This window comes from Nematostella vectensis, chromosome 12 (genome assembly GCF_932526225.1).
Source record: "Nematostella vectensis chromosome 12, jaNemVect1.1, whole genome shotgun sequence".
Taxonomy (NCBI): Eukaryota; Metazoa; Cnidaria; class Anthozoa; order Actiniaria; family Edwardsiidae; genus Nematostella; species Nematostella vectensis.
In genome coordinates this window covers 3,085,100-3,112,013 of record NC_064045.1, presented here as the reverse complement: position 1 = coordinate 3,112,013, position 26,914 = coordinate 3,085,100, and the positions used below count along the sequence as shown (strand labels likewise).

Here is a 26,914-nt window from a genome sequence, read left to right as displayed (position 1 = left end):
AGTTTCAAAAAACATTTTGGCAAGATTAATAGTACGGCACGGGCTTCCTGTGGTCGTACTCCGCTGACCACGAGTGACCCTAAGATGGCGGACGTACCGAAAGATGCTCCTGAACGTAAGATGTCAACACCATTACAATTTACTTACTTTAGAGAATTAATATTATTACAGCGCAACCAGTTAAAACGTGAATGTTTATTGTCTTCTGACGAATCAGACGCGAGCATTCAGACACTGAGACTTGTTGAGACATGTTTCCAGTTGACTGTTTGAATATCTCGCGAGTGATTGGTCGGAACAAACATTCCATACATATTTCCAGTGTTCACGGTTTTCTTGGTCGAGCTGTAATGTACGGTGCTTGTGCGGAAGTGTACCCTGTAACTGCTCCTGGTAATTGTCATTGTAACTTCAAAGTTGTATCTCATGTAGACTTGCCCCAAGTCGCCCTCTTTGATTTTCCCTGATAGGAGCGCGTGGGTGGGTATTTTCCTCAGTAAAAACAATATCAGGAACGCGGAGACAACGACTTGTTCTGTTTGCACAATTTCGATTTTTAATTTGCATATTTTTGCAGCGAAAAATAATATCCAATATATGCGCACGCTCATTTAAAATGGCGCTATTCTTTAGCGCGAGCATAAAAATAACAAAACTTGAAAACGTTTTTGCTTCCAAATCTTTCCAGTCCCCATTTCTTTTCTGTCCAGTCACCAGGAAAGATTGAAAATTTAGTTGTCTTTACACTATTCATGTTAATCAGAATTTGATATCTTTAAAGAGAACGAAAGAGCTGCAAGAAACATGATTTCTGCAAGCAACAAAATAGCGACCATGACGTTTAATGGGTGCCGTCATCTTTTATCTTGTGATATGGTGTATCTTGTGATCATTGTGTATCATGTGATCATGTTGTATCATGTGATCATGGTGTATCTTGTGATCATGGTGTATCTTGTGATCATGGTGTATCATGTGATCATGGGGTATCATGTGATCATGGTGTATCATGTGATCATGGTGTATCATGTGATCATGGTGTATCATGTGATCATGGTGTATCATGTGATCATGGTGTATCATGGTGTATCATGTGATCATGGTGTATCATGTGATCATGGTGTATCATGTTATCATGGTGTATCTTGTTATAATGGTGTATCATGTGATCATGGTGTATCATGTGATCATGGTGTATCATGTGATCATGGTGTATCTTGTTATCATGGTGTATCATATGATCATGGTGTATCATGTGATCATGGTGTATCTTGTTATCATGGTGTATCTTGTTATCATGGTGTATCATGTGATCATGGTGTATCATGTGATCATGGTGTATCTTGTGATCATGGTGTATCTTGTGATCATGGTGTATCATGTGATCATGGTGTATCATGTGATCATGGTGTATCATGTGATCATGGTGTATCATGGTATCATGGTGTATCATGTGATCATGGTGTATCATGTGATCATGGTGTATCATGTGATCATGGTGTATCATGTGATCATGGTGTATCATGTGATCATGGTGTATCTTGTGATCATGGTGTATCTTGTGATGATGGTGTATCATGTGATCATGGTGTATCTTGTGATCATGGGGTATCATGTGATCGTGGTGTATCATGTGATCGTGGTGTATCATGTGATCATGGTGTATCTTGTTATCATGGTGTATCTTGTTATCATGTGATCATGGTGTATCATGTGACCATGGTGTATCATGGTGTATCATGTGATCATGGGGTATCATGTGATCATGGTGTTTCTTGTCCCATCAGATTGTCCAGGTACAGAGAGTGACAAGGCAGGAAAAGTATCAGCATGTCAGGGATGCCCAAACCAACAAATTTGTGCATCCAGCAAGCCGGCACCTCCAGACCCAGGTAACAATAATAAAGATGAACAAAGACCCAGATCAAAATTTTTCCTATCTCCAGATTTATTCTTTTCCTGACAAGGGATATGGAGCATATATCCTTATATAGAAAAATTTTATATCAAATTATCATTTACTGTAATGAGTGCCCTCTCAATAAGTATACCTGTCAACTCTCCTGTATTAGGCGGGAGTCTCAAGATTTTGGACCCCTTCTCCCGCGTTGAGCACCTAATCTCCAGGTTTTTAGCGATTTTTCTATAGAATATTGTCATTTTGCCTATTTTCTATCAAAATATTTGAAACAATAATTCCCTTGCATAGTGCAATTTAACACCCTCGTGAGATCTATAAGTGGATTTGTTGTAAGAGCTTTCAATACAGCAATCTCCTGCAAGTTAAACCCACCCCTCCCCCAATAATGAATATACCCCACCCCTCCCCCAAAAAATTCTCAAGCCTTGAGATTTTCGGAGGTTGACAGGTATGAATAAGTGCCCCCCTTCTACCTGAAATTTTGAAGTAAGTGCCCCTTCCCCAATAAGGGCCCCCTGCCCCACCCCTAAAATATTCAAACAAAAGCTCCATTGTTTTCAATCGATTCAGGTGCTGGTATATTTCTGCCAAAATGAAATTAGCACCCCCTCCCCAAATAAGCGCACCCTCTTCAATAAGCACCCCCCCCCCAAAAAAAACTGGAAAAATTAAAGTGCCCTGTGGGCTTATTCAGATCATTAGCAGTAAAGTTTAACCTAGAAAATAGCAAATTTTCAACTCCTAAGCTTACCACAAGTAATTAGATTATCTGATTCTGAATCTTAAAGCATTTTATAATTGGAATAGATGAGTTATTATTGTTTTTGTTAATTGATATGTACTTCTGTCAATTTTACTGTTATCTTGTATACAGACCTTGGCAAAATTAAAGAGAGACTCTCCTCTGTAAAACACAAAATTCTGGTTCTATCTGGAAAGGGGGGTGTTGGCAAAAGCACATTTACAGCCCATCTGGCCCATGGGTTAGCTGCTGATGAGGACAGACAGGTATGCAGACAGACATTAAATGTTGAGAAACCTCTGCAGGGTTTAAAATAGCGGCCGACTGCGGGTATTTGCCAGCTGTTTTCTGGTCTTTTTCTCTTCTCATATTTTTAGTATGCAGACTTTTTTCCACTAAAATCCACAAAGATGGCAAAATCTAGCAGATTTAAAAAATACTCTGTGGTTGCTTTGTATTATGTATTAGTTGACAGTTTTCCCTAATCAATGGCTTGTAGGAAGTTAATGTCAGCATGTATCTGCAAGGGGTTCTGACTGGCTGAGTTATTATGTCAATCACATTCATGTCAGGATATGATCTTTATTTGCACTGTATGTTTTAATTTTCAGGTTGCAGTTTTGGATATTGATATTTGTGGTCCTTCAATTCCTACAGTGTTTGGTTTACAGGGAGAGCAGGTATCACCTTTTTTCTTTATTGTGACAATTATTCACCAATGTTAAGAGAAACAATGATTAATATATTTGTAATGTACGTAGGTTCATCAAAGCGGCTCTGGCTGGTCCCCTGTGGTAAGGTTTGTTATTCAAAGGAGGTTTCTTTCGTGCATTGGAAATAGCTGTGTTCAGTATTGTAGAGGATAACTTTGTAGTAATGTCTTGGGTGTCCTTTGTCCTTTTTTCTTAATGTAGCCTTTATTAGGCATGTTATGTATTTATTTAGTTATTTATTTATTTTTTTATGTGTTTAATTATTTACTGATTAATTTATGTCTTTATATGTTTAATTCATTTGTGTTTAGTTTTATAGATGACTTTATACAACGACACACATAAATTGTATGCTCTGATTGGTCCATGTATTATTAGAGGACACATGCATGCTTGGTGTCAGCGTGTGCACACTCCCAAAACTTATATGTAATGTTGTATAAAACAAATAGATCTTATTTTTTGTGCATCTTTCCTGTAATAGATGCACAGAAGACATCACAGCATGTCATGAACAACACTCACACAACTCAATTAGGTCTCGTTGCATACTTTTTTGTTCGCGACACATTTGTAGTGTCATCTGTGCATCTATTAGAGGACAGATGCACACAGAAAAGGGATTTATTTGTTAAATAGGAATGCCTGGTTGGGATGTCCTTTGTGTTTTTAAAATGGCACCCTTAATGTGAAGTTATTTACTTGAATAATAGCTTGTTTTTCATCATTAACCTTTAGTATGTTGAGGACAACCTTGGAGTGATGTCTGTGGGATTTCTTCTCGCCAAACCAACTGATGCAGTAATATGGAGGGGACCAAAGAAAAATGGTAAAACAAGAACTTGATCATTGCTAAGGATTACCTATTGAGCATAATAATATAATAATACAATAATAATAATATATTTATTTATAAAGCGATTAAATTTCGTGTACATATTCTAACTTGCTAAATAAAATGAAACAGAAAAAACAAAAACTTACATATAGAAATTAATCAATTAAGACTACTTTATACATTGTAGGCTTGCCAGAACAAATGTGTCTTTATAGCCAAATTATATGCACTTCACAGAATGGATTTTCATTAATGGATAGCACTTTTCGCCTAGCATGTCAGCATCCATTCTTTATAATACATAGCTAGAGCAAGGCTGTTAGTAGGTGGCATACCCCATAGCACCTGTTATGGCTACGCTCAGTTAAAGCCGCATTGTCACCAGTTCACTTCCGGAGGTCCGACGGAGATCTCAACCATTAAAAGACAAAAGAATCTATTAGAATCCGAGATATTTAACATGCCATCCGCTCTAAATTATCAATCACATCCTCGAAGAAACTTGCAATATACACATTGCTTTCAATATTTTGAAATATTTTTCGTGTTTTCCGTTAAAAATCATCGGAGATTGTTAAGTAATCCACCGGAAGTAAACTGGTGACAATGCGGCTTTAATGTAAAGGCTGAAGATCATTTTAGTTTTGCTGCCATTTCATGGGATGCTTCGAGAGATATCTTCTAAAAGTTTATGACAGTCCAGTTGAGCTAGCAGGCCTAATGTGACAATGTAACTTGTCTTGGCTTTCTAAGTAAACACATCGAGTGCTCCACAAATATCGCATCACAAAAACACATTTCACATTTAAATAGAATTAGCCTGACAACCTGTCTTTCTGTTCATGCATTTCCAGTGTTTTTATCAGAAAAAAGGTCTAAATTCATCTTTTAGAGACATTGTTGAGGCTTATATACAGCAAAGATGCTTTACAATTTGACAATATTTGTTACTTTTGCTGTTACTGAAAGCTGTCACCATAGCAATACATTGTGTATAATGGTAAACTTAAAGGCAGAAGCGGGCAAAAAAAACCTTGATATTGGTATTCTACGCCAGATTTTCTATTATATCCCCAAAAATGACCCAGGGGGTGTTTATAGGACCTTTGAGAATTCTATAAGCTTACAATACTGATTTACAATATTGATTTAAGCCATTATTTTGTTTTGTTTATTTACAGGTCTTATTAAACAGTTTCTGAGAGATGTCGACTGGGGTGATGCTGACTTCCTGGTTGTGGACACCCCCCCTGGCACATCGGATGAGCACTTGTCAATCATCCAGTATCTCAACCAGACAGAAGTGGATGGGGCTGTGGTTGTTACCACTCCACAGGTATAATGTGGAACCATGCGAGAGAAATGATGATTGTGGTGGTGATGATGATGGTAATGATGATTACTAGATAGATGATAGTGATGACTTAAGAAATGCCACTCAAGGTGATGATGGTTATGGGGATAATTATGATGGTGGTGGTGGTTATGACATTGATGGCCACTTGTGGTTATAATGATTATGAGGATGATGATAATGATGAATGCTTGATAGATGATGATGATGATGATGATTCAAACAACATAAATAATGGTCATGAAGGTGTTGATAATCAGGCCCGTTGCCAGGGGGGTTCGGAAGACTCGACTCTAAGGTGTGCTCTAATGAAGGAAAATTGAGTATTACTGAGAGCTAGGGCGAGAGAAAATGGTCCGCTAAATTGGTAGACGAACCCCCTCGCCCAAAATCCAGGCTACGGGCATGATAATGGTGAATTTACAGTAATGATAATTCTCTACAATAATTTTGTCCTTTGTAAGACTTCCAATGACTTGGGGATACTGTTGCCTGGAAGGGTCAAGCTTTTCGCTTAAGGGGGGGTTTGACTCAGTGACAAAGAGGGGAGGTGGTCATTTGTTTTTGGCATCCCAAAGGGGGGGGGGCGGTTTAAACCCCCTAACCCTCCCCCTAGATCCGCCACTGGCTGCAGCAAAGTACTTTTGAGTGTAGTCATGATTCCTGATTTTCTTTAAATAAAACAACGCTGTTACTTTCTGTTTAGGAAGTTTCCCTCCTTGACGTTCGCAAAGAGATCAGTTTTTGCAAGAAAGTTCGGCTTCCTGTTATTGGTGTTGTTGAGAATATGAGTGTTTTCGTATGCCCCAATTGCAAGGTAATCCTAGTACAACTGGGTTCTTTTTCCTTGACTGCATAACTGTTTTAACCGTAGAACCGTTTTTACCGTAGAACTGTTTTTTCTTGACCGTTTAACTTTTTTTTACCGTAGAACTGTTTTTTCTTGACCATTTATCTGTTTTTTAACCGCATAACTGTTTTTTCTTGACCGTATAACTGTATTTTTACTTTTTTTTCCTTGACCCGATAACTGTTTTTTCTTGACCGGTTAACTGTATTTTTTCTTGATTTTTTTTTTTGTTGTTGTTGTTGTAAAACCTTGTACCGTTTGCCACATACGTTCACAAGACACCCTGTATTTGCAGAAGGAATCTCAGATATTCCCACCAACAACAGGAGGTGCTGAAAAAATGGCGGTGGAAATGAAGGTTCCTTTTCTTGGGCGTATCCCCCTCGATCCTCGCATAGGTAAGGCTGATTCAAACCTGCAATTTGTCCTGATATCTCATTGCGATATTGTTGTTAAACCGGCCTATACTTCTTCTTTGCACGATCATTCAGCTGCTTATATGGAAGAGATCTCGCGACACGTTCTCGGTTGTGTTCACTGTTCACTGTCCCGCTGTTAAACGATCAGTCAGCGACTTGTGCTCGATCAGTCAGCGACTTGTGCTCGATCAGTCAGCGACATGTGCTCGATCAATTAGCGACTTGTAAGCGATCACTCGACGACTGTGCGCTATTTCCGCCAACTTCCTCGATAGCCTCGCAACTTTTTGTGATAGTCTCACGTCTAAAGTACAGCTTCATCCCTTGTGTTGACTTGCGAGCGTGTTTTCCCATCGTCCCTTGCGTTGACTTACGAGCGTGTTTTCCCATCATCCCTTGTGTTGACTTGCGAGCGTGTTTTCCCACCATCCCTTATGTTGACTTGCGAGCGTGTTTTCACACGCCTGTCGTTTCCAGGTCGTGCGTGTGATGAGGGGAAGTCATTCCTGAGTGAAATACCAGACTCTCCCGCCACGTCATCGTATAAAGACATCATAGAAAGTACGCACATCGTGGTAACATTCTTAGAATACGTAATACGTAAAAAAAAAACGGCCATGCAAATAGTATCGATTTATTTTCAACATAAAAGCTATACCTTACAACTATGTAAAATTATGAAAATCATCTTATCTAGCCCTACACATTTTACATTACACACTACACATTACACATTAGGAAAGGACCTCCTCATATTTTAGTTTTTTTTTTCTTATAGTTCGAGCCACAATAATGCTTACCCTTACATTATTCGTTTTGTCTTTGACAGAAATCGTGAAGTACTGCGTGGCGTCACAACACCAGAGCTAGGACTAGACATAGTAATAGCCGTTAATATTAACAAGGTTATAGATGACTACTGTAACGAGTTTATATTGCGTGACTACCCATTTCACACACCAGAGCTAGTACTAAACATAGTAATAGCCGTTAATATTAACAAGGTTATAGATGACTACTGTAACGAGTATATATTGCGTGACTACCCTCCACACACCAGAGCTAGAACTAAACATAGTAATAGCCGTTAATATTAACAAGGTTATAGATGACTACTGTAACGAGTTTATATTGCGTGACTACCCATTTCACACACCAGAGCTAGTACATAGTTAATAGCAGTTGACAATATTCCAGAAGACTGCTCTACTCGTTCTCGTTTCCTATAAGCCAAATACTCGGCGCTACGCACCTCGTTGACTATCTATTGACTCATAGAAAACTCGAACCCGTAGTCTAATTGTTAAATAGAGGCAGGAGAGGGTTCGAGAATATCACGCCATTAATTTGTTTAGTCCGTGGTGTTATACGTGGTTCGCCTGTGTCCCTGATGAACGTATGCCCTCCACAGGAAACCCGGTCAAGCGCTCGGGTTAAAGGTTTGACTATAGGGATTTCATTTGGCATTAAATTAGGGACCGACCATTTGATTTCTGACGGGTAGTTAAAAGAGATTACCGGGTGAGGGACGAACGAGAAAACCTGGCTGAAAGGCACAGTGAGAGCCGTGAGAGAACAACTTCCATTATCTTAAACTCATTTAAATCTTTTGTCAGCCTGGGTAAGTGTGAAAAAGCATCCATTTCCATCGGCTAATTTTTGGGACCAATATGATATTTTTGATTGAATTTTTTAAATGAAGTATTAAAATTTGTTTTGAGATGTGATTTTTTTTTCGAGATTTTTACACATTCCAATATTAGATAAAAACAATAACAAAGGTGTGTCTAACAAGGGCTCATTCAGCCCACGACACACTAGGCGATTTTGTACACGCTCGTATGAGCATCGCCGACGATCGCCAGCGAAATCTTCGCTTGCGCGGACACACCTGGCGATCCGTCAGCGAATATTCTTCGCCCGGGAGCTATTGCACAGCGGTTTGTCAAGCCAATCCTATGTAAACAAACGAAAAAAAGTTGCTTGTTGCGTTGTATTTATTGCATTCTCGAGAAAAAACGAAGATCAAAGAGATGGGACAACACCTGGTCCAAAGAATGGATTTTGCGAAGAGAAACACACGGAATGTACGAAAATTTGAGAGCTGAGGCTAGAAGGTCACATATATCGCTCGTACATGAGACTAACATCGGAGAGTTTTGAGGAGGTTCTTTGTTTTGTTGGCCCACAAATCACCAGACAAAACACCACAATGTTAAAAACGTGATAAAACCATGAAATGTCATTGGATACTGTGATATTTTCGCGCTTTTATTTTCGCCTGCAGCAACTTCTGAAAATTGTGTGGATCCAAGACTCTGAATATTTTGTCTGGCTTCTGGTTTAGGCGCTTACAAATTTCTATTCAATACACAAGAAAATAACTATAATATACATTTCTAAAATGTTACGCTATACTTATTTAGCGCTAAAGGCCTAATTGCACTAGGAGGATAAAGTTCGTCTGGCTGGGACAAACAGCCAGCGATTTTTTTTCCTGGCCGATCGATTGGCTTGTAAATCGCATTCGCACTAGAGGTCAAACAAAAAGCCGAACAGGACCCAAACGTGTGTATCTGAGTGCTAAGTGCGTATGCCACAGCTGCATCTGTAATGGTAAAAGTGCTATTGTTAAAAGAAGACTATTTAAAGTGGGCGGAACTTTTTTTATATTTATGATGGAAGAGCTGCTTTAAGCTATTGGTTAGTTCACTTTACTATTTTAGAGGGATTTGAAACAATACATATCCAGCCAAAAACACTTTGTCTATATCTGGCGTTCTCGTTGCCAAAGCCTCCTCCGCTATATATCTTGGCATTAGATGCTAAAAAGTGAACATCATTTATATTCTGGAAGACTCCTATAACAATACATACATACATACAGAAAATGCCAATTACTGTAGTAAACAAAAAACTAAAAAGAAAAATTAGATTCTGGAAGCTGCTTTGTTTAGTGACTAAAGCGCGTTTCTATTTATATGTCATCCGACAAAATATAACAGAACACACAATATATGGATAATTGTTTATCTGTGAATAATTTGGATTTATGTTGCCCCGAGTACACTCTAAACGTTAGAAAAATAGCTTCGAGCTAAGATAAGGGCAACTTCCACATGTATAGCCTACCTTTCAATAGGCTATACATTGTGGGCGTGAAATGCAACATTTAAGGCTTTTTTAAATTATACTTCGACGTAGGATGAATTAATTACAGAATAGTCAATAATTATTTTAATAATTCATCTATATCAATTAGTTTTTATTCATCTATATCAATTAGTTTTTATTCATCTATATCAATTAGTTTTATTCGTCTATATCAATTAGTTTGGAAGTGGGTATATTGCCTATTTTGTCTGACCCTACCTTTCTCCCCCTTTCTAGTATCAAAGATGCATTTTAGTTCTCGTTTATAGGTGGAATTTTCGTTTTTGTCATCAGCCCAGAATCATAAAAATATAGCCCACATCAGCCCAGAATCATAAAAATATAGCCCACATCAGCCCAGGATCATCACATATATGACAAGCGATAATTAATTTTCTGTAAATGCTCTGTATAACTTTTGGTCGTAGTCAAGCGAGTCTACGCCAGCTAAACTGGCTGATGGGTTCGCGCTGTTTGCGGCACCGTTTAGCCAACAATCAGTTTAAAAGTTTTTTTTTCGTGTTTGTGATTGTGTGTGTTTTTAAATTTAAACAAATAGGAAGTCGCAGAACTTTACAGTTACTAAAGCATTTTGGTAGGTATTGCGCTCTCTTGCGCATTCTTTTGCGTTGAGAAATCAAAAAGCGAGCATAACAATTTAATTTTGTAGTGCTTAGAATCAAACTGAGAAAAAAAATGACGAAATGCAAAATATATATTATGAATGCATTATTGAATCTTATTCATATTGCACCGTGAATAAACCATGGACTTCACAACCAACACGTAAGCTACTCAACAGATCTGGGCATCGAACTGTCACTATCGTGACTCCTTTGTTCTCCTGGCCAATCAGAGCACGCGATGGTGATTCCAATGCGTAAATACAAGCGGAGCGAAAAAGGACGACCAAAGTGTTGAACATAGACAACTGAATGATTCTACATTCGCTTGCTTTCTTAATTTTAGCTGATAAAATTGTTTCTTGCCTGATTTGTCCTGTGCACTGACAGCAGATATGCAAGCTTTAGGGTCACTGAGATATTTTTTATTCCTGCTACTTTGTTGTGTACATGTTCTTCACTCGAAATCAAACTCAAATTATCATGATTACTGCGTGATCGGAGCTGGTCCAGCCGGTGAGTCCTTGAAGGAGACTTCCTTTGTTCTTACATTCATTTATCTCTACCATTTAAGCATTTAAAGATGGAAAAAATCGTGTTTTATTTCTTACCATCGCGTCCTGCCAGACAACAACAATATCACCGGATTCCCTCTTCTTTCACACACAAGTCGCATCTAACTACATATTACATAACAAAACGAATTTTAAGAGTTATATAATTGATGACACAAATTAATACAAACTTATAAACTGTTTTTGGAATGATGTGCTCAAAAGTATGTAAAAAGTTTGCTGCAATGATCAAATCATGCAATATGCAGCTATCATCAATTTGACTAAAGGATCAGACATTATTTTTATATGTAACAAATCCCTTTACTCTTTTAATGAATTGTATTCATTCTTGGTTTTCCCAAGGTCTTCAAATGGGGTTCTTTCTTGAAAAAGCTTCTAGAGATTATGTGATCTTCGAGCGAAATGGCGTTGCAGGTAGGAACGAATAGCTTCCGGATTTCTCTTCCCTGTTAGCTGAAACGAAACTCGTATAAATTCTGACTTTCCGTCTTTTCAACTGACACATCTCTGTTATCAAAATAATCTGTATCTCATACGGATGCGAAAACCCGGCTATTTTCATGTTATTTTTTCTTGTTAAAGATATATCGTGCCGATTTTAATTTCTATTAAAATCTTCCCAGGGACGTCCTGCTGTATTGTTTTTATTTGAAACCGAACTGTTATTGTCTTTCTCTTTTCCTTTTTCTTGTTTAAAGTACTAAAAAAACTTTTGTAACATAATCGATCGGAGTGTAGCCAATGGTATAATAGATAATGCCAAAAGCTATTATTGCAATAAATTTTTAGGATAAGGAACAGTTTGCTATATGAGTCGGATCCTGAGAGTTTCCGGTATGGAAATGGCTCTCGAAATAATGCGTTAAGTGAAATATTAGATCTAAATCAATCCGCAATTTTTACACAATCACTCTCAATTTCACTACATTATATATAAATTCCGTTTCCTCACTTATTATTATAGTTTTGTTGTAAACAGGATTATGGGAAAAGAAAAAAAATAGATTAAAAATGCGATAATTTGGATGTCGCGTCTGTTATCATACTTAGCCGAAATTAAACAAATTTATGGTAAGAATGTTAATCTGTTAAAGTAATTTGAGTCGCATTTCTTATCTTTCAATTACCTATGAACGCTTTGATTTTTATAAGATGTGGTTACATAATGGCATGTGGGAGGCCAGGATAGGGTCTTCAACCATTTCCTTCATGTTTTTGGGAGGGGGATGAATGAATCGAATTTAGCACCTGTCTAAAACCCAAACAATAAGAACGATTCTCTTGTTACAACTAATAATGGATACGATATTGGCCTTTTTTTTATGTCAGTCCAGTTTCTCACTAGAAAATATTCCTATCAATCATTCCATTTAAGTGCAGAGTGCATCAAGTGTTGATTCTTGTCTATTTTTTCAGTATTATAAGAAAATGAGAAACCATTTTTTTATTTTTCTTGTGGAATTTAATTAGAATTATGGTTGTTAATCATCCTTATTTGTCAAACCTTATGTTTTGATAACCACTCTTTTGTATGTGTATTAATATATTATTTTACACATTTTTGGAATCATTTGCGAAACCAGAGAAGTCACACAGCTATCAACTGTCGCTTTAGGAAAAGTCTTGAGATAATACAGTCAATGTATTAAAACCAAGACAGCTAATGCGGGAAAATACAGTTAATCTATGAATATTTTCAAGAAAATTAGGCTTGAGAAAAAGTTTACAGTTTTAAAAAATCCCGCCTAATGCGAGAGAGTAGACAGCTATGTAGTCATGTTCTCAAACAAGTATTAGTTATAGTCCACCAAAAACTTGCAGTCTACTCTATTTTCATTTCATTCCAGGGCAAACTCAAAACTTAACTCTGCTAGAAAAACACCTGTTATTTAAATCAAAGTTCTAGAAAGTATGCGATTTGATCGTCGTTGATCACCTATCAAATAAAAAAAAACTCAATGAATGCAACTTTATTGGTTTTGAGTCAGGTATAACCTAGAAACATGAAAAACATGTGTTTATGCTAATGGTAGATTTATATTGACAGAGGGACATCTTTTCTCTTGTTTCTTGTCCTGTTTGGATAGACTAGGCTTCCTTTGATTGGCTGATACAGTGGCGATGGCTGAACTAAAAGCTCCAGGACTCAATGAATAAATCAAAGACATCTGTTGATTTAAAATCAAATATTTTTTCAAGATGTTTTATTGGTTTGATATTTTCAAACTTTGAAGCGCTAAAAAATGTAAAAATATTCCTGGGAACAGCATCATTTGTTTCTTTTCCGCTGAATTCTTCCTTTTTTCTACTTTTTTTCGGATCGTGGAAAGTGAACTGTGAAATGAAACCGGCTTATTGTAGGATGGGGAGTGTTTGGTAGGGAGAGGAGGCTAGCCATGAATGTCACATTACAGTTAAGAAATCATACCTTTGGCATATATTCTTTTTGAAATAAAACAATTATAAGTGTATGGATACAAACTCTACACTATTTTCACCATTTACCTGCTAAATGGTTTTCTTTTTTGTCACTGACATTCTTCTTATTGTTGTTATTATTGTATTTTGCAGGTTCTTTTTATGTAGAGCTTCCAAGACACAGAACTCTGATCTCTATTAACAAGAGACATACAGGTACATGTGTTGTAAATATGTTTTTAAAATACCACCCTTAGCTTACACGGAAGGTTTAACTTTTTTTTGCTATCCTAAAATAATGGAATGTGAAGACTAGGCGAGGCTTAAGGAGGGTATAAACATACCCAGGGTGGTGCAGTCATAGGTATTATTTGGAAAAAGGTAATAATGATGGGTAATATTTCTTTATCCTTAAAAAAAAATTACCCTTGTTTCATGTGGTCCGGGTGAGGGGGCAGGCGTGTACCAAGGATTGGCTGAGGGGGGTGTGCAGTCATAGGTATCATATTGGAAAACCACAGTATCTGGAGATTCCTTAATAAGAAATGACCCACTGTTTGGACACCAAGGGGTGTTCATGTGCACCCTGGGCACCCCCTGTGTACGCGCTGGGGGGGAGGTAATGCAAACCTGCCAATGCCAGACTTGAAAAACCAGGAGATTATTTTAGAGGGGGGTGGAGTGGGGGGATAAGCAAATCACATCAATAAACTTTGTAACAAATTTTCTGAATAATATATTCAATCTATATAACGGTTGTAGAATCCCAGTTTATATCTATTTGTTAAAATATGATAAAATGGTTAAAACTTTGCTCGGAATTTTCAAGATGTTCCCTTACAAGAACTCTTGAGAACTTTCGAAATTACTTGTGTTGCAATTACTTTTGGGTAAAACACTAGATTGCCTGGACTTATGTATAAAACATTAGAAGCACATACAAATACCCCAAAATCTTGTTCATCATTGGCAACAGTTCTTTTAAAAAAAATCCAGAAGACTACAAAGCAGTGTTCACCCCCGAAATCCCATTCAAGATGTGATTCAACATTTCACTTTCGTGTGGTTAAAAATTATCACATTTATTAAAAAAATGTTCTTTTTGTGTCAGGAAAAACAAATAAAGAATTCAACCTTCGCCATGACTGGAATTCGCTGATCAGTGATGATGAATCACTGCTGATGAAACATTACTCCAAGAAGTTCTTCCCTGATGCTGATGATTATGTATGTATTCAATGGCAATGTACCATTCTGCTATCTGTAGCTGGACAGGTCATTGCACACCCCATAAGTTGACACAAACTTTCATAATTAAGATGCTGCCCCAAAAGCCCTTTTCTAACAGGAATATTGGTTCTAGGTCAAGTATCTGAATGATTATGCCACCAAGTTGAAGCTGAATGTCCAGTACAACACAAACATCAGGAATGTCTCTAGAAAAGTCATGGGCAAAACAACGCAATTCTTTATAAAGGATCAAAATGACACAGTCTATGAGTGCAGGACACTCGTAGTCAGGTAATCCTCTGCCCGGGGGATACCCAAGCCCTGTTATGGGGTATGATCTGCCCGGGGGGATACCCAAGCCCTGTTATGGGGTATGATCTGCCCGGGGGGTGGGGGGGGATACCCAAGCCCTGTTATGGGGTATGATCTGCCCGGGGGGGATACCCAAGCCCTGTTATGGGGTATGAGGATGCTGCAGATACAACATGGTTTAGTGAAAGGGATATAAGGTGCTTCAGGCATCCAGCTTACTGTATGACTCACATGTGACTACAAAAAACAGCTTGAAATTTTTTTTTTTTTTTTTTTTTTTTTTGTAGAGATAGGAAAGCTGATGAACCAGGTGAAAACCCTTGGATCAAAAGGGAGAATAAACTTATTTAACAAATCCTGGGACTGAATATAAAACCCAGAACCCAATGCTCAACCAACCACACCACCAATCCTCAACACTCACCTTAGCGGATGAAATGTTTTTCTTTTTCTAGTACTGGCATTTGGGTAGAGAACCTGGCAACCCAGTTTGATGGAGTTGAATACACTGAGGTAAATCAAATGTTTTCTCTTATTCCTTATACAACGAGAAACCAGATGCCAGCTGTGCTTACAACAAGGGCACTTGGGGGTGTGACCCTCAATATTTGAAAAAATGATCATCAAATGACCAGTAGGGGCGTCCCTTGCCCCCCCCCCCCAAATATTTTCTAAATGTTTCTGTATTATGCCTCCCCCCACTTCTTACGTGGCCTGCTACGGCCATGTGCATCTTCATATTTAGAAAATTCCCTAATAATCACCACATTCACTATAAATGACACCTACATTAAATGCTTTGTATAAATTCACTTACTAAGGGCTCTAAAGGTTGGAAGGCATGCATGAGTGGTGACCAACAAATTTTTGTTACAGAGCTACAGCAGCATATCCACCAATCCTGATGATTTTGAAGGCCAGTCTGTCCTGATAATTGGTCGAGGTATATTCCATATTGTTATAGTATTTTTTCCCTATATTTAGAAGTTATCTGTAATGCAGTTGTATTTGTGGATGCATCACTGTAGCACCAATAGGGCGAGGGCAACTCCCTCCAAACAAGTTTTTTCAAAGGATAAGGAACACCCCCATCCCCTATCCCACTCTCTCGTTATCTCAAGATGACTGCTAATAGCCCTGAGTTGCCCTTTCATTAGGGCACTCAAAGCAGTGCTTCCTAGATAAATAATCTTTGAAATGCTTAAAACCAGAAACCAACTGAAATTTAAACAAATGCAAATTTTGAGGGTCTAGTTTGTTTCCCCTATAATTAATCTGATTAGTTTGCTATTTATCCCCATGTAATATTCACATTATTTAGGTACATGCTACACTATCCATTTAATTTATCATACCGAAGCCTGTGTTTGAGAATGACACTTAATTAGGAGTTTATAGGTAAACCTTTTAATGCCTAGAGGAGTCTAAATATATTCCCATTATAAGGGTCTCTGTTAATTCACAGGCAACTCTGCATTTGAGACGGCAGATCGCATCATGGGTGCCACCAACTTGATCCATATGATGGCAAGGTATAGTAACAAGTCACTGGTGACAGAGAGAGAGAGAGAGAGAGAGAGAGAGAGGGAGGGAGGGAGGGAGGGAGGGAGGGAGGGAGGGAGGGAGGGAGGGAGGGAGGGGGGGAGGGGGGGGGGAGGGGGGGGGGAGGGAGGGAGGGGGGGGGGGAGGGGGAGGGAGGGGGGGGGGGAGGGAGGGAGGGGGAGGGAGGGAGGGAGGGAGGGAGGGGAGGGAGGGAGGGAGGGAGGGAGGGAGGGAGGGAGGGAGGGAGGGAGGGAGGGAGGGAGGGAGGGAGGGAGGGAGGGAGGGAGGGAGGGAGGGAGGGAGGGAGGGAGGGAGGGAGGGAGGGAGGGAGGGAGGGAGGGAGGGAGGGAGGGAGGGAGGGAGGGAGGGAGGGAGGGAGGGAGGGAGGGAGGGAGGGAGGGAGGGAGGGAGGGAGGGAGGGAGGGAGGGAGGGAGGGAGGGGGGGGGGGGGGAGGGAGGGAGGGGGGGGGGAGGGAGGGAGGGAGAGAGACAAGTAGAAATATAAAGGGCTCTTATAGACAGATTGATTTTGCCCTAACTATTCAAAATTTGTATTGTTGGCAGATATTAGCATGAGTTCTTTTCTTCTGGGAAAATATGTACAGTCCTCCTCCATATATACATTCTGGTTAAGGCTAATGATCAGATTTTTGTTTTGAATCTGAATTTGAATTTGTCATCAATGTGAAAAAATCTTTTCTGTCAGGTCACGTGTCCGATTGTCATGGGAAACACATTATGTTGGAGATTTAAGGTACTTGTTTCTTTATTGCAATTTTAAAACTACCTACTGGACTAAAAAATCTAAACAGTTTGTATTGATTTTTTGATAAAATTTTTATTTCAGAGCAATAAATAATGGGATTCTGGACACTTACCAGCTAAAGTCATTGGATGCTCTACTAGGTAAAAGATGGATTATATATTCTTCATTAACATTGCCATAGCTGTCAACCTCACTAGCTGTCAACCTCACTGTATTCTCTCAAGAAAAATCTTGAGAAAATACAGTGGATGTATCAGAATTACCATAGCTAATACGGGAGAGTGCAGTAAATGTAAGAAGGTTCAAAATATTGAGACTCTTGCCAATTGTTATAGAGTTGACAGCTATGTATCCTTATGATAACATTTTTATCATATATTTACAACTGTATCATTATTTGTGTCTCAGAGGCGCCAGTAGAAGAGATTATAGTCATCAAGAGAAATGGAAAACTGTACGTCATGCAGAAAGAAGACCTGGAACAAATGAGCTTTGACCACCTAGATGATAACAGCACCCTGCGTGAGTGGTTTGTTCGTAACTGGTATTAACCTATCTGTCTCTCAAGACTATCCAGTCTTTCTGTCTAAAAAAATATCCCCCCTGTCCATGCTACATACAGTTAAACAGTATTTTTATTTATCTGTTATATTTCCTTCTGCCATGTATTTTCTTAATCCAACTTAGCAGACACATTCAGTCTTTTAATCTTTTTCACTATTATGTTATGTTATTATATGCATGTTAACCTGACAGGTCAGACAGTCGGTTTTGACGTCAGTCCATTTAGGTGTGTAAAAGTTTAAAAGTCTAATTGTTTTAGAGTAATTCGATTATACTTATAAGTGGAGCCTTTGGCCATTTAGTTAGACAGTCAATCAGGCATTTGTCTCCAGGGGAAGGAGAGCGGTCCCAAAAGTGGGGTGCAGGTGCAAAAGCCCCAAATCGGTCATGACCGTGACCATTTCAAATCAGTCAACTTTATCTGGATCAACCCCTTGTGTGTGTGAAGGGAGGGGGCGCTGTCCCCTCTCTTATAGCAGCCCCGGCCTCTCTCCATGGTTTGCCACTGCTCTCATTCACCAAACCAATTAATCAGTCACTGGAAAGTTTATATATTATAGTATCACATTGGTGATATTTATTACTCTACAGCTGACAATTTTGCAATGCGTGATCCCTATGACCGCATCATCCGCTGTCTTGGATTCAAGGTAACATCATTTCCCTTATGTGTTATATGATTATGATTAACTCATACCTGAAAATTCATTCTTTCTTGCAGTTTGATTTTTCAATCTTTGACAACTCATCTCTTCCGAAACCATGCATGGGCAAGCGCTCCAAGAAATACCCTGAGGTCTATCCGAACTACGAGTCTGTCTCTGTTCCTGGGATGTTCTTTGGTGAGTTACAGGGTTTTGCTTGTCTAAGGATGTCATAAACAGTTAATTGACACTTGGACTGACTTGTGTTTTATGTTATAGCTGGTACTAACACTCATTCTGTGGATTTTCGTAAGTCTGCTGGAGGATTTATTCATGGGTTCCGCTACACCAGTACGTATTTGGTCAAATCCTTAACCTTAGTAGGATAACATCATCCATTGTTGTTAACATCTGATAACATCTGCATCTAATAATGAAGACAATAGGAGATTCACTATTATATTATGTTGAAAAAAACGGTATAGATAGGCTCTCTGGGCTAATGACAGGATTGCACTGTCTCTTGCAATACTTGATCTCATCAACCTACATACCTTTGTTAATCCCCAGCACGTGCATTGTTCCATCATCTTGAGTGGAAGTTTAACAAGGTCATCTGGCCACACATTACTATACCGTACCTTGACCTTATGAATCACATTATAAAACGCATAAATGAGGCTTCTGTGAGTATGATTACCATTTTTCCTGCCTTGTTCCCCCCTCCCTGGCCTTCCTTGCTTGTTTCCCTTCAAGTTCTTCACTACTCCTTTGGGCTTCATTATTATAAACAGCTCAGCGGGGACTCCAATAAAAACAGACGGGGGTGATTAACAGCAAAAATCGATTTTAACCCTAAGAGAGGGCACTTTGGGCGAGGTCAACAGAAATTCTTACCCCTAAGAGATAGAAAAATTGGTGTGGTCAAAGGAATTTTTAACCATACGAAATGGCAGAATCGAAAAAAGACGTTAAACACCCACTTAGAAATAGCAATTGGTTGAATTTTATACCCTGAGAGATAGCAAATCAAAAAAAACAAGTTAAACATCCCCTTAGAAATAGCAGTTGGTCTATTTTTATTTTCTAAGAAATGGCAAAATCGGAACACCCCCTAAGGGATGTCAGTTGGTCGAAATTTTACACCCTAAAAGATGTGACGATCACCCCGTCTACTTTTCTGGAGAGTCCCCCCCCCCCCCGGGTAAAAAGCCCTATCAAGAATAGACCACTTTTCCTTCTCTCCATGACCAGCCTCCTGTCTCTCTCCCAGTGCAAGAGTATTCCCGTGAACTCCTTCTCTGTCTCTCTGTCTCTCTGTCTCTCTGTCTCTCTGTCTCTCTGTCTCTCTGTCTCTCTGTCTCTCTGTCTCTCTGTCTCTCTGTCTCTCTGTCTCTCTCTCTCTCTCTCTCTCTCTCTCTCTCTCTCTCTCTCTCTCTCTCTCTCTCTGAAATGCCTCTCTGCCAGTTGCAACTCATATCTGTCTACTCTAATCTTTCCTTTGACTTACATGATGTTATTCTGTTGGTTTTGTAGGGAATCTACCAGATGTTTGGAGTCCTTGGCGACGTCATGGTCTTCCGTAAGCTTTTTATCTAAGATACTGCTATTTCAAAAAAACGTTGTCCAAGATCGCTCTGCCACATGCGCCCATACTGCGAGGTAGTATGGGTAGTATATGTTGTTTCAGACTATGATTCTTTACTGCTGGATTAAACTCGTTTAGCACTGTTAGAATAGCAGAACAACAGTCTATTTACGGTATGGCTCAAACGGCTGAGCGCTTTTGGACAATGTTTTTTGAAATAGCTGTATCATACTGTAACTTTAAACTGGGGTTAGCAACCTATTAAGTACCACTTGCAGCTCCAAATTTGGAGTGGCCCACATGACATGAAGCAGTCAACTTCCAGCACTTTTACCAGGCCGTCTCTAATCAGTATCACAAAGCTCTTTACTATGCATCATGGGAAGAATTATGCAAAGGACCTTGGGAAGGGTGATTTTGACCCTGTTGCAGGCAATTGTCAGGATTTTTCTCTCTTTGAAACAGTTATAGATGCAAAAATAATGTAATCTTGTTATGCAGATGTATGCAAATTAAGGGACTTCAAGTACTCTTCAGTCTGTTGACTGAATACCATGGCAGTCTAGAAATCTACCCCTTTGTTTGAAATCACTTCAACATAATCCAGATTGCACTTCTTTAGTTTCGTTGTGTAGCGCTCCACATCTTACAACAATTGTTTATAGTCTTATTCTTAGTAGAGTTTATCCAATAACCTTTTCAACTTCCATTTGTCAAGCAATGATGGCCATATATGTCTCCATCTATCTTTTGCAGGTAAAGATGGAAAAGTCGACTACTTTGAAGAGTACCCGATCAAAACATTAAATGCTTTTAAAAGTATGTGGTGATCATATTAAGGGAAATCATTGACCATGCCTTGCTGATCATATTACAGGAAATTATAGACCATGTCGTGGTGATCATTTTACAGAAAACCATTGACCATGCCGTGTTGATCATATTACAGGGGATCATTGACCATTGTTTGCTGATCTTGTTTTCTTGTTCTCTAGAGATCACAGGCTACAAGCCAGGACCAATGGTTGTGCTTAACATGGAGTATGGCCCGAACTTCTCTGGAGCTGGGTAAGATGGGTGAACTGCATATTTGTTTGTGTCGAATAGCGCAAGCTACCAAATGGTCTATTATAGTGGGCTATTAAAAAAGATACCCTTTTCCAGTATCAACAAATCCTGGCTTAAAATTAATATTTTTGTGATTGTGCTTTTATTTTGCCATATGCAGAAAAGACATCTTTCGACCAGATCGTGCCCACGGGGAAGCCAGAGAAGCTCACATGTCCAACTTCCTTCACCCCGTCTTCTACTTCTACAAGAAACACCCTAATAGTAAGTAGCCACCTTGCAATAAGTGTGATACCATAGACCCCAAGAGTGAGTATTTTGGCATAGCCACCTAGGAAAAGTGTTATACAATAGAACCCAAGAGTGGGTATTTGGCATGGCCTCCTAGAAAAATGTGTTATACGATAGACCCAAGGAGTGAGTATTATGGCATAGCCACCTAGGAAAAAGTGTTATACCTAGAACCCAAGAGTGAATATTATGACATAGTGAGCACCCTAACTTTCTATCACTCATTTTTTGTACTTGTTTTCAAAGTTTAAAAAAATATCTTCATGTTTTCAGAGATGAATGTTGAGAAAGACATCCGGTTACCTAGACCTGATCGCATACATCACATCGTGGAGGACTTTTTGACTTCATGGTAAGAAGATAAATGACAATGGTGATTATAATAATGATGATGTGGAATATCATACTGATGAAGATCAACCCATTGACTCCTGGCTATTTTTGAGCTGAGTTTACAAAAAAACAGACTGAGAACAGATACCCCCCCCCCCTATTCTGGGTTTTATACAGTCCTTCAAAGTCAAAGTCAAAGTCAAATTTGTCAAAGAACCTGTGCTATTATTTGGCTAAAGAGTAGTTGCCAACACCTTGGCTGGATGCATATCTTCAAGACCATTTATCCCTTAGACTGATGCCTGAGTATTTTTATCTTGTTGTGTTTATTTTGCATTTATGAATTTTTTGGTTTGTGGGTACTTCTCAAAGCCGGTACAGGCCGGTTGAGGCGTCAATGTGTTAAAATAATGATGATGATTATAATGATAATTATGATAATGATTATAATTATGATGATGATATTAATGATTATTACAATAATTTCCCATCCGTGACAACAACAACAAAATCGAGGAGACTTTGCTCGCACATTTGGCTAATAGAAGAAAATGATAATAGAAGAAAATGATACATAAATAACTAATTGACAAATAAAGCTTCTTTGCCACCGTGTGGGTAGGAGGGAAGGAAAATATCGTCTAAAAAGCTAACAAAAAATAGATGTGCTTACGAATACTAAAGGTAAACTGAACTTAATACCTCGTGTTTTAGAATATAAAAGCTTATTGCCAATTATTTTTTCTTTTATTGTAAAGGGTTACACTTGAGTTGGAGCCGTGCTCTGTTGTGTCAACCTTACCGCTATTCCAATATGTGTAATAGTGGTAGAAGCCTTATAAATAAATAAATAAATAAATAAATAAATAAATAAATAAATAAATAAATAAATAAATAAATAAATAAATAAATAAATAAATAAATAAATAAATAAATAAATAAATAAATAAATAAATAAATAAATAAATAAATAAATAAATAAATAAATAAAAACTATTTACCCAACCCCATATATGGGAGCTAAGGTCAATCACAGAGCTGTCATGGTTAGGCAGTTAGCTGGAACTGCTAAAAGGAGGGGGAATGATGATAATATGATGATGATGATGATAATCTAGTTCTTCGTGATGAATGATGATTATTATGGTGACGATAATATGATGATCATAATGATGATAATGAAGTCGTTCCTTGGTGATAATGACAGTGATGATTATTGTGATCACCTATTGGTGGCTTTGATTGCTATTGTGTATATAATAATGATCAGTTATTTGTTATTTGATTGATTCCAGGCAAGCGCCTCTAACACATATTCTCCCATTGCGACGATTTCTTGAGACAATACATGGTCAAGATCTTAGACAATTCTTTGCAAGTTCTTGTTTCAAGGTATTGATTGATGGATGTAAAGTTACACTGAACAATGGCTTGGAAGTGTATTGACTTCATTCTAAAATCGTTATTTCTGAAATTTGCTCAGTTAATGATGACACACAGTACAGTTCCAGAAAGTTGTCGTGAACACTATGCAAAAGGTAAGACAGCTAATGATGGTGTATGATGGACATGGTAGTGTTGGGTTCAGGGTACGACTGATATATGATGGCATCTGATGGACATGAAAATGTTAGTGATGGATATAGGGTTATACTGCTATATGATGGCATCTGATGGACATGATGATGTTAGTGATCTTTGACATGATAATGTTAGTGTTGGGTATAGGTTAAGACTGCTATATTATGGCAGCTATTGGACATGATGATGTTAGTGATGTGTAACATGTTAATGTTAGTTTTGGGTACAGGGTAAGACTGCTATATGATGGCATCTGTTGGACATGACAATGTTAGTGATGTGTATCATGATAATGTTAGTGATAGGTATAGGGTAAGACTGCTATATGATGGTGTTTGGTGGACAAGATAATGTTGATGATGAAAGATGGCACAAGTGATGATAGTCACAGGTTTTATGTAATGATATTTATGACGGATTGGTACTTGATGATGATAATGATGATGGTGATGATTATAGTAAGCTTTGTTGTTGATGTTAATTATATGATGATACTGTCGATACCACTGAATCTCTTTTTAAGAGACTCAGTTGCCTGTACAGAATCAGTACTATGTTTCTTTGTGTACCCTTTATTTGTTCTGTGATTTGCTTAGGCCAAAGTCTTCCTGGGACCTACGTGCTTTTGAACACTGCAAGAGAAAGGCAACTGCTGTCTTCGTGATACCAAATACCTCACAACATCTCCCCTCAATAAACACCAGGATGCTAATGTAGAAACACCACGACATTATTTGATTATCTGATTAAAGACTAAAATACGGTGTGCGACAGCTTATGAGCTGTAACAAGTAAATATTGATGGCTAAACAAAATATACAAAATGGATACATAAATGTGTTACACGTTTGCTAGATATCTAGAGCCAGCCCGTACCATAACCAGACGCCACAACAATCATTGATTTACACCACCTATATAAAGAAGGTGGAATAAACCAATAGTGGAGCTTTCTCTCTGTTTAGCATTCTTTGGGTTTTTTGCGTCGTAAACGAGCCAAGTACAGCGCGAGTACACTGCGTGTGTAACAGAAGTATAACATTTAATCTTGAAATCATTAGAATTGAGATGCTTTCAAAATAGCATTTCCAGAGTTGATACTAGCAAAGAAGAATGGCATATTTATATTATGAAAAATGTAAAAGTATTAAAGCTGCTGGGAAAAGGTTTAGCGGTTTTAAAATATCTTGAGGTTTAATTTGTTTTAGCTAATCTCACCCAATCAGATGTTCGAATAGTTCATATTACTACTGAGTGAAAATCAATTAAGTTTGTTTGACGTGGTTGGCAGCTAATATGCAACCTCGTCCCCAGGGTCTTCTGGGTAATCAGCTAGACGCCATATTGAAAATTACCAAGAAGACCCTGGGGACGAGGTTGGCTCATATGTTGTGTGTGGCTTGATCGCTCTTATACTTCCGCGCGCAGAGCTTAACCCTTCCCATACTCCTTTGCGCTGACCTTAACCCTTCCCATACTCTTTTGCGCAGACCTTAACCCTTCCCATACTCCTTAATTCAAACCTTCACCCTTCCCATACTCCTTTGCGCAAGCCTAAACCCTTTCCATAATCCGCCGCAGAACTTATATTATTAACCCCTTTGACTCCTGGCTATGTCTGAGCTGAATTTACAAAAAACAGACTGAGAACAGATACCTCCCCCTCCTATTTTGGGTTTTATACAGCCCGTCAAAGTCAAACACAGCTGCACCTAGTCAGCGGTATCCAAGCTTCCCAACAGTGCTTTGCCGTCTCCACTTTTAATCCCTCGTCGTTGTGTTGCAGCGAGCACAAGTTGATGGTTGCTTGTATTTTTCATCAAAAATACAGCTATAAGCATATTAGAAGAGTGTCTCAGGACATCATGTAGTCTATTGTGGCATAATTGAGTGCTTTGCTTATGGATATTTGCAAGCGAAGGTGGATTCATGGTGATTTTTTCTTGTTTGGCTTTGCCTGGATGAGAAAATAATTTTTTAACGAATCATCACAGCTCTCCTTAATGCTGTCTTTTCTGAAACCAAATTGATTCCAAAACTGTTTACACTGCTATTCTGGGTCTGTATGATCTGGAATTGATTTGTTTGGCTTCGGGGTGAAAAGACTTATAAAAAACCATCTGACTTTGGGGAGAGGAGTGTTGACTGGCCCCCCCCTCGTGAATTTTTCCCTGGATCTCCCTGAATGCTTTGCAATCCGTAAAGGCATCCAAGTGGTTTTACAAGCCTTCATGGAGAGGACATTGTGTTTTGAGGCCATGGAAATGAACCTGGAGGATCAGAATAAAGGTATCTATTTGTGTCTTGAGCTGTGTTTGCTGATCTCTCTCCCTTGTGTGGTATTTTGTGCGTTTTATTGAGAGGGGTGATTCTGCTTTTCTTTCCTTGTTCGATTTGAAATTTGTCAAAGAACTTCCCAAAGCCGGTACAGGCCGGTTGAGGGGTCAATGTGTTAAGCTTTCATTGTTTTTACAATAAGTTGTACCAAAAACAAGGGCGGGAGGTCACCTCTTCCCGTCGTGCCTTTCGCTATACATTTCACACTTCTAAGGGAGTGTTTGAGATGCGAAACGTGACGGCGTCTTAAAGTCAACGGATAGAATACAGTAGTACGCGCAGCGCGCTTTTGAACGGAGGAGTCGCAATTGAAGACTCTGGCAGCAATTTCCCCACACACTTGCAGTAGAGCAATTGAATAATGTATACATATGTACACTATATATACTATATATAATAATAATAATAATAATAATAATAATAATAATAATAATAATAATAATAATAATAATAATAATAATAATAATAATAATAATAATAATAATAATAATAGAGAGAACCAGCACGAGTAAGAAAGGAGAGATTCGGCGTAGAAGAGATACTCTGCTGTTGCTTTTTTTTTAGAAAATCAACATGGGGCTTCCAAGAAAGATGTCCGTCGAATATTATGCCCAGGAAATGTGCACTGGAGCAAGCCCGTAGCCAGGAGGGTGTAAGCAAACTAGCCATTTCAGTCCGCAATCCCTACCCTCCCCCGAAAAAAATAGGTACGCTTTTGGATTTCACACCCTCCCCCCACTCCCAAAGAATAATCCTGGGAACGGGCCTGTGGTGGCCTGTTCAATAATAAAGGTTCCATTAAGTATTATCGAAAGGGAAAAGTGCGAGCTTCTGAGGTGTTGCGAGGAGCATGCATTTTTTTATATTTAGAGCCATGCTATTTTGTTTAGTCGAGGAATTTATTTATGTTAGGAAAAGTTGAGTCATCCGCAAATATTGTGCTATGAGTCTGAGTTCACACAAGGTTTACCCTAAGTAAGCTTCAGACCTAGCCGTCGATAGAATTAGGTTTTAGTACGGTTTAAGTGCAAATATGATTGGAATGCTGT

The 26,914-nt window shown here is 38.6% G+C and overlaps 2 protein-coding genes across 5 annotated transcripts; both read left to right on the top strand.

Annotated features, from left to right (window-relative positions):
* Positions 1 to 11: 11 nt before the first annotated feature.
* LOC5516857 (cytosolic Fe-S cluster assembly factor NUBP1 homolog) lies at positions 12 to 8,564 on the top strand. Of its 4 annotated transcripts, none has more exons than XR_007305178.1 (12): positions 336 to 393; positions 1,788 to 1,892; positions 2,796 to 2,929; positions 3,275 to 3,343; positions 3,425 to 3,457; positions 4,115 to 4,205; positions 5,396 to 5,550; positions 6,275 to 6,385; positions 6,714 to 6,816; positions 7,315 to 7,398; positions 7,667 to 7,786; positions 7,985 to 8,564. XR_007305178.1 is itself a non-coding variant. In XM_048719459.1 (12 exons), exons 1-11 carry the CDS (start codon positions 351 to 353, stop codon positions 7,705 to 7,707), a joined length of 969 nt encoding a protein of 322 aa, XP_048575416.1. In that variant the 5' UTR covers positions 336 to 350; the 3' UTR covers positions 7,807 to 8,564. The 4 variants fall into 4 exon arrangements, 3 of the variants coding, with proteins under 3 accessions (XP_032242691.2, XP_048575416.1, XP_048575415.1); XM_048719459.1 differs by having other exon boundaries at positions 7,667 to 7,707; positions 7,807 to 8,564; XM_032386800.2 differs by lacking the exon at positions 336 to 393 and adding an exon at positions 12 to 115 and having other exon boundaries at positions 7,667 to 8,564.
* A 2,296-nt stretch (positions 8,565 to 10,860) lies between these two features.
* LOC116619737 (FAD-dependent oxidoreductase domain-containing protein 2) lies at positions 10,861 to 24,711 on the top strand. The gene is made up of 23 exons (XM_048719457.1): positions 10,861 to 11,129; positions 11,534 to 11,605; positions 13,763 to 13,825; positions 14,721 to 14,836; positions 14,973 to 15,130; positions 15,607 to 15,664; positions 16,028 to 16,094; positions 16,617 to 16,683; positions 17,400 to 17,447; positions 17,541 to 17,599; positions 17,868 to 17,981; positions 18,615 to 18,673; positions 18,745 to 18,865; positions 18,947 to 19,018; positions 19,238 to 19,353; positions 20,204 to 20,249; positions 21,012 to 21,074; positions 21,251 to 21,323; positions 21,484 to 21,587; positions 21,888 to 21,966; positions 23,243 to 23,339; positions 23,431 to 23,485; positions 24,125 to 24,711. The coding sequence occupies exons 1-23, from the start codon at positions 11,009 to 11,011 to the stop codon at positions 24,190 to 24,192; spliced, it is 1,896 nt and encodes a 631-aa protein (XP_048575414.1). The 5' UTR covers positions 10,861 to 11,008; the 3' UTR covers positions 24,193 to 24,711.
* Positions 24,712 to 26,914: the final 2,203 nt, after the last annotated feature.

What these genes read in the sequence shown, in the direction of transcription:
- LOC5516857 (XM_048719459.1), top strand. Translation starts at nt 351, where the DNA reads ATGTACGGTGCTTGTGCGGAAGTGTACCCTGTAACTGCTCCTG. An exon ending in TGGTTGTTACCACTCCACAG is followed by an intron (nt 5,551 to 6,274) that starts GTATAATGTGGA and finishes CTTTCTGTTTAG; the next exon opens with GAAGTTTCCCTCCTTGACGT. An exon ending in CCCCCTCGATCCTCGCATAG is followed by an intron (nt 6,817 to 7,314) that starts GTAAGGCTGATT and finishes TGTCGTTTCCAG; the next exon opens with GTCGTGCGTGTGATGAGGGG.
- LOC116619737 (XM_048719457.1), top strand. Translation starts at nt 11,009, where the DNA reads ATGCAAGCTTTAGGGTCACTGAGATATTTTTTATTCCTGCTACTTTGT. An exon ending in CTACAAGAAACACCCTAATA is followed by an intron (nt 21,588 to 21,887) that starts GTAAGTAGCCAC and finishes TCATGTTTTCAG; the next exon opens with AGATGAATGTTGAGAAAGAC. An exon ending in TCGTGAACACTATGCAAAAG is followed by an intron (nt 23,486 to 24,124) that starts GTAAGACAGCTA and finishes TGATTTGCTTAG; the next exon opens with GCCAAAGTCTTCCTGGGACC.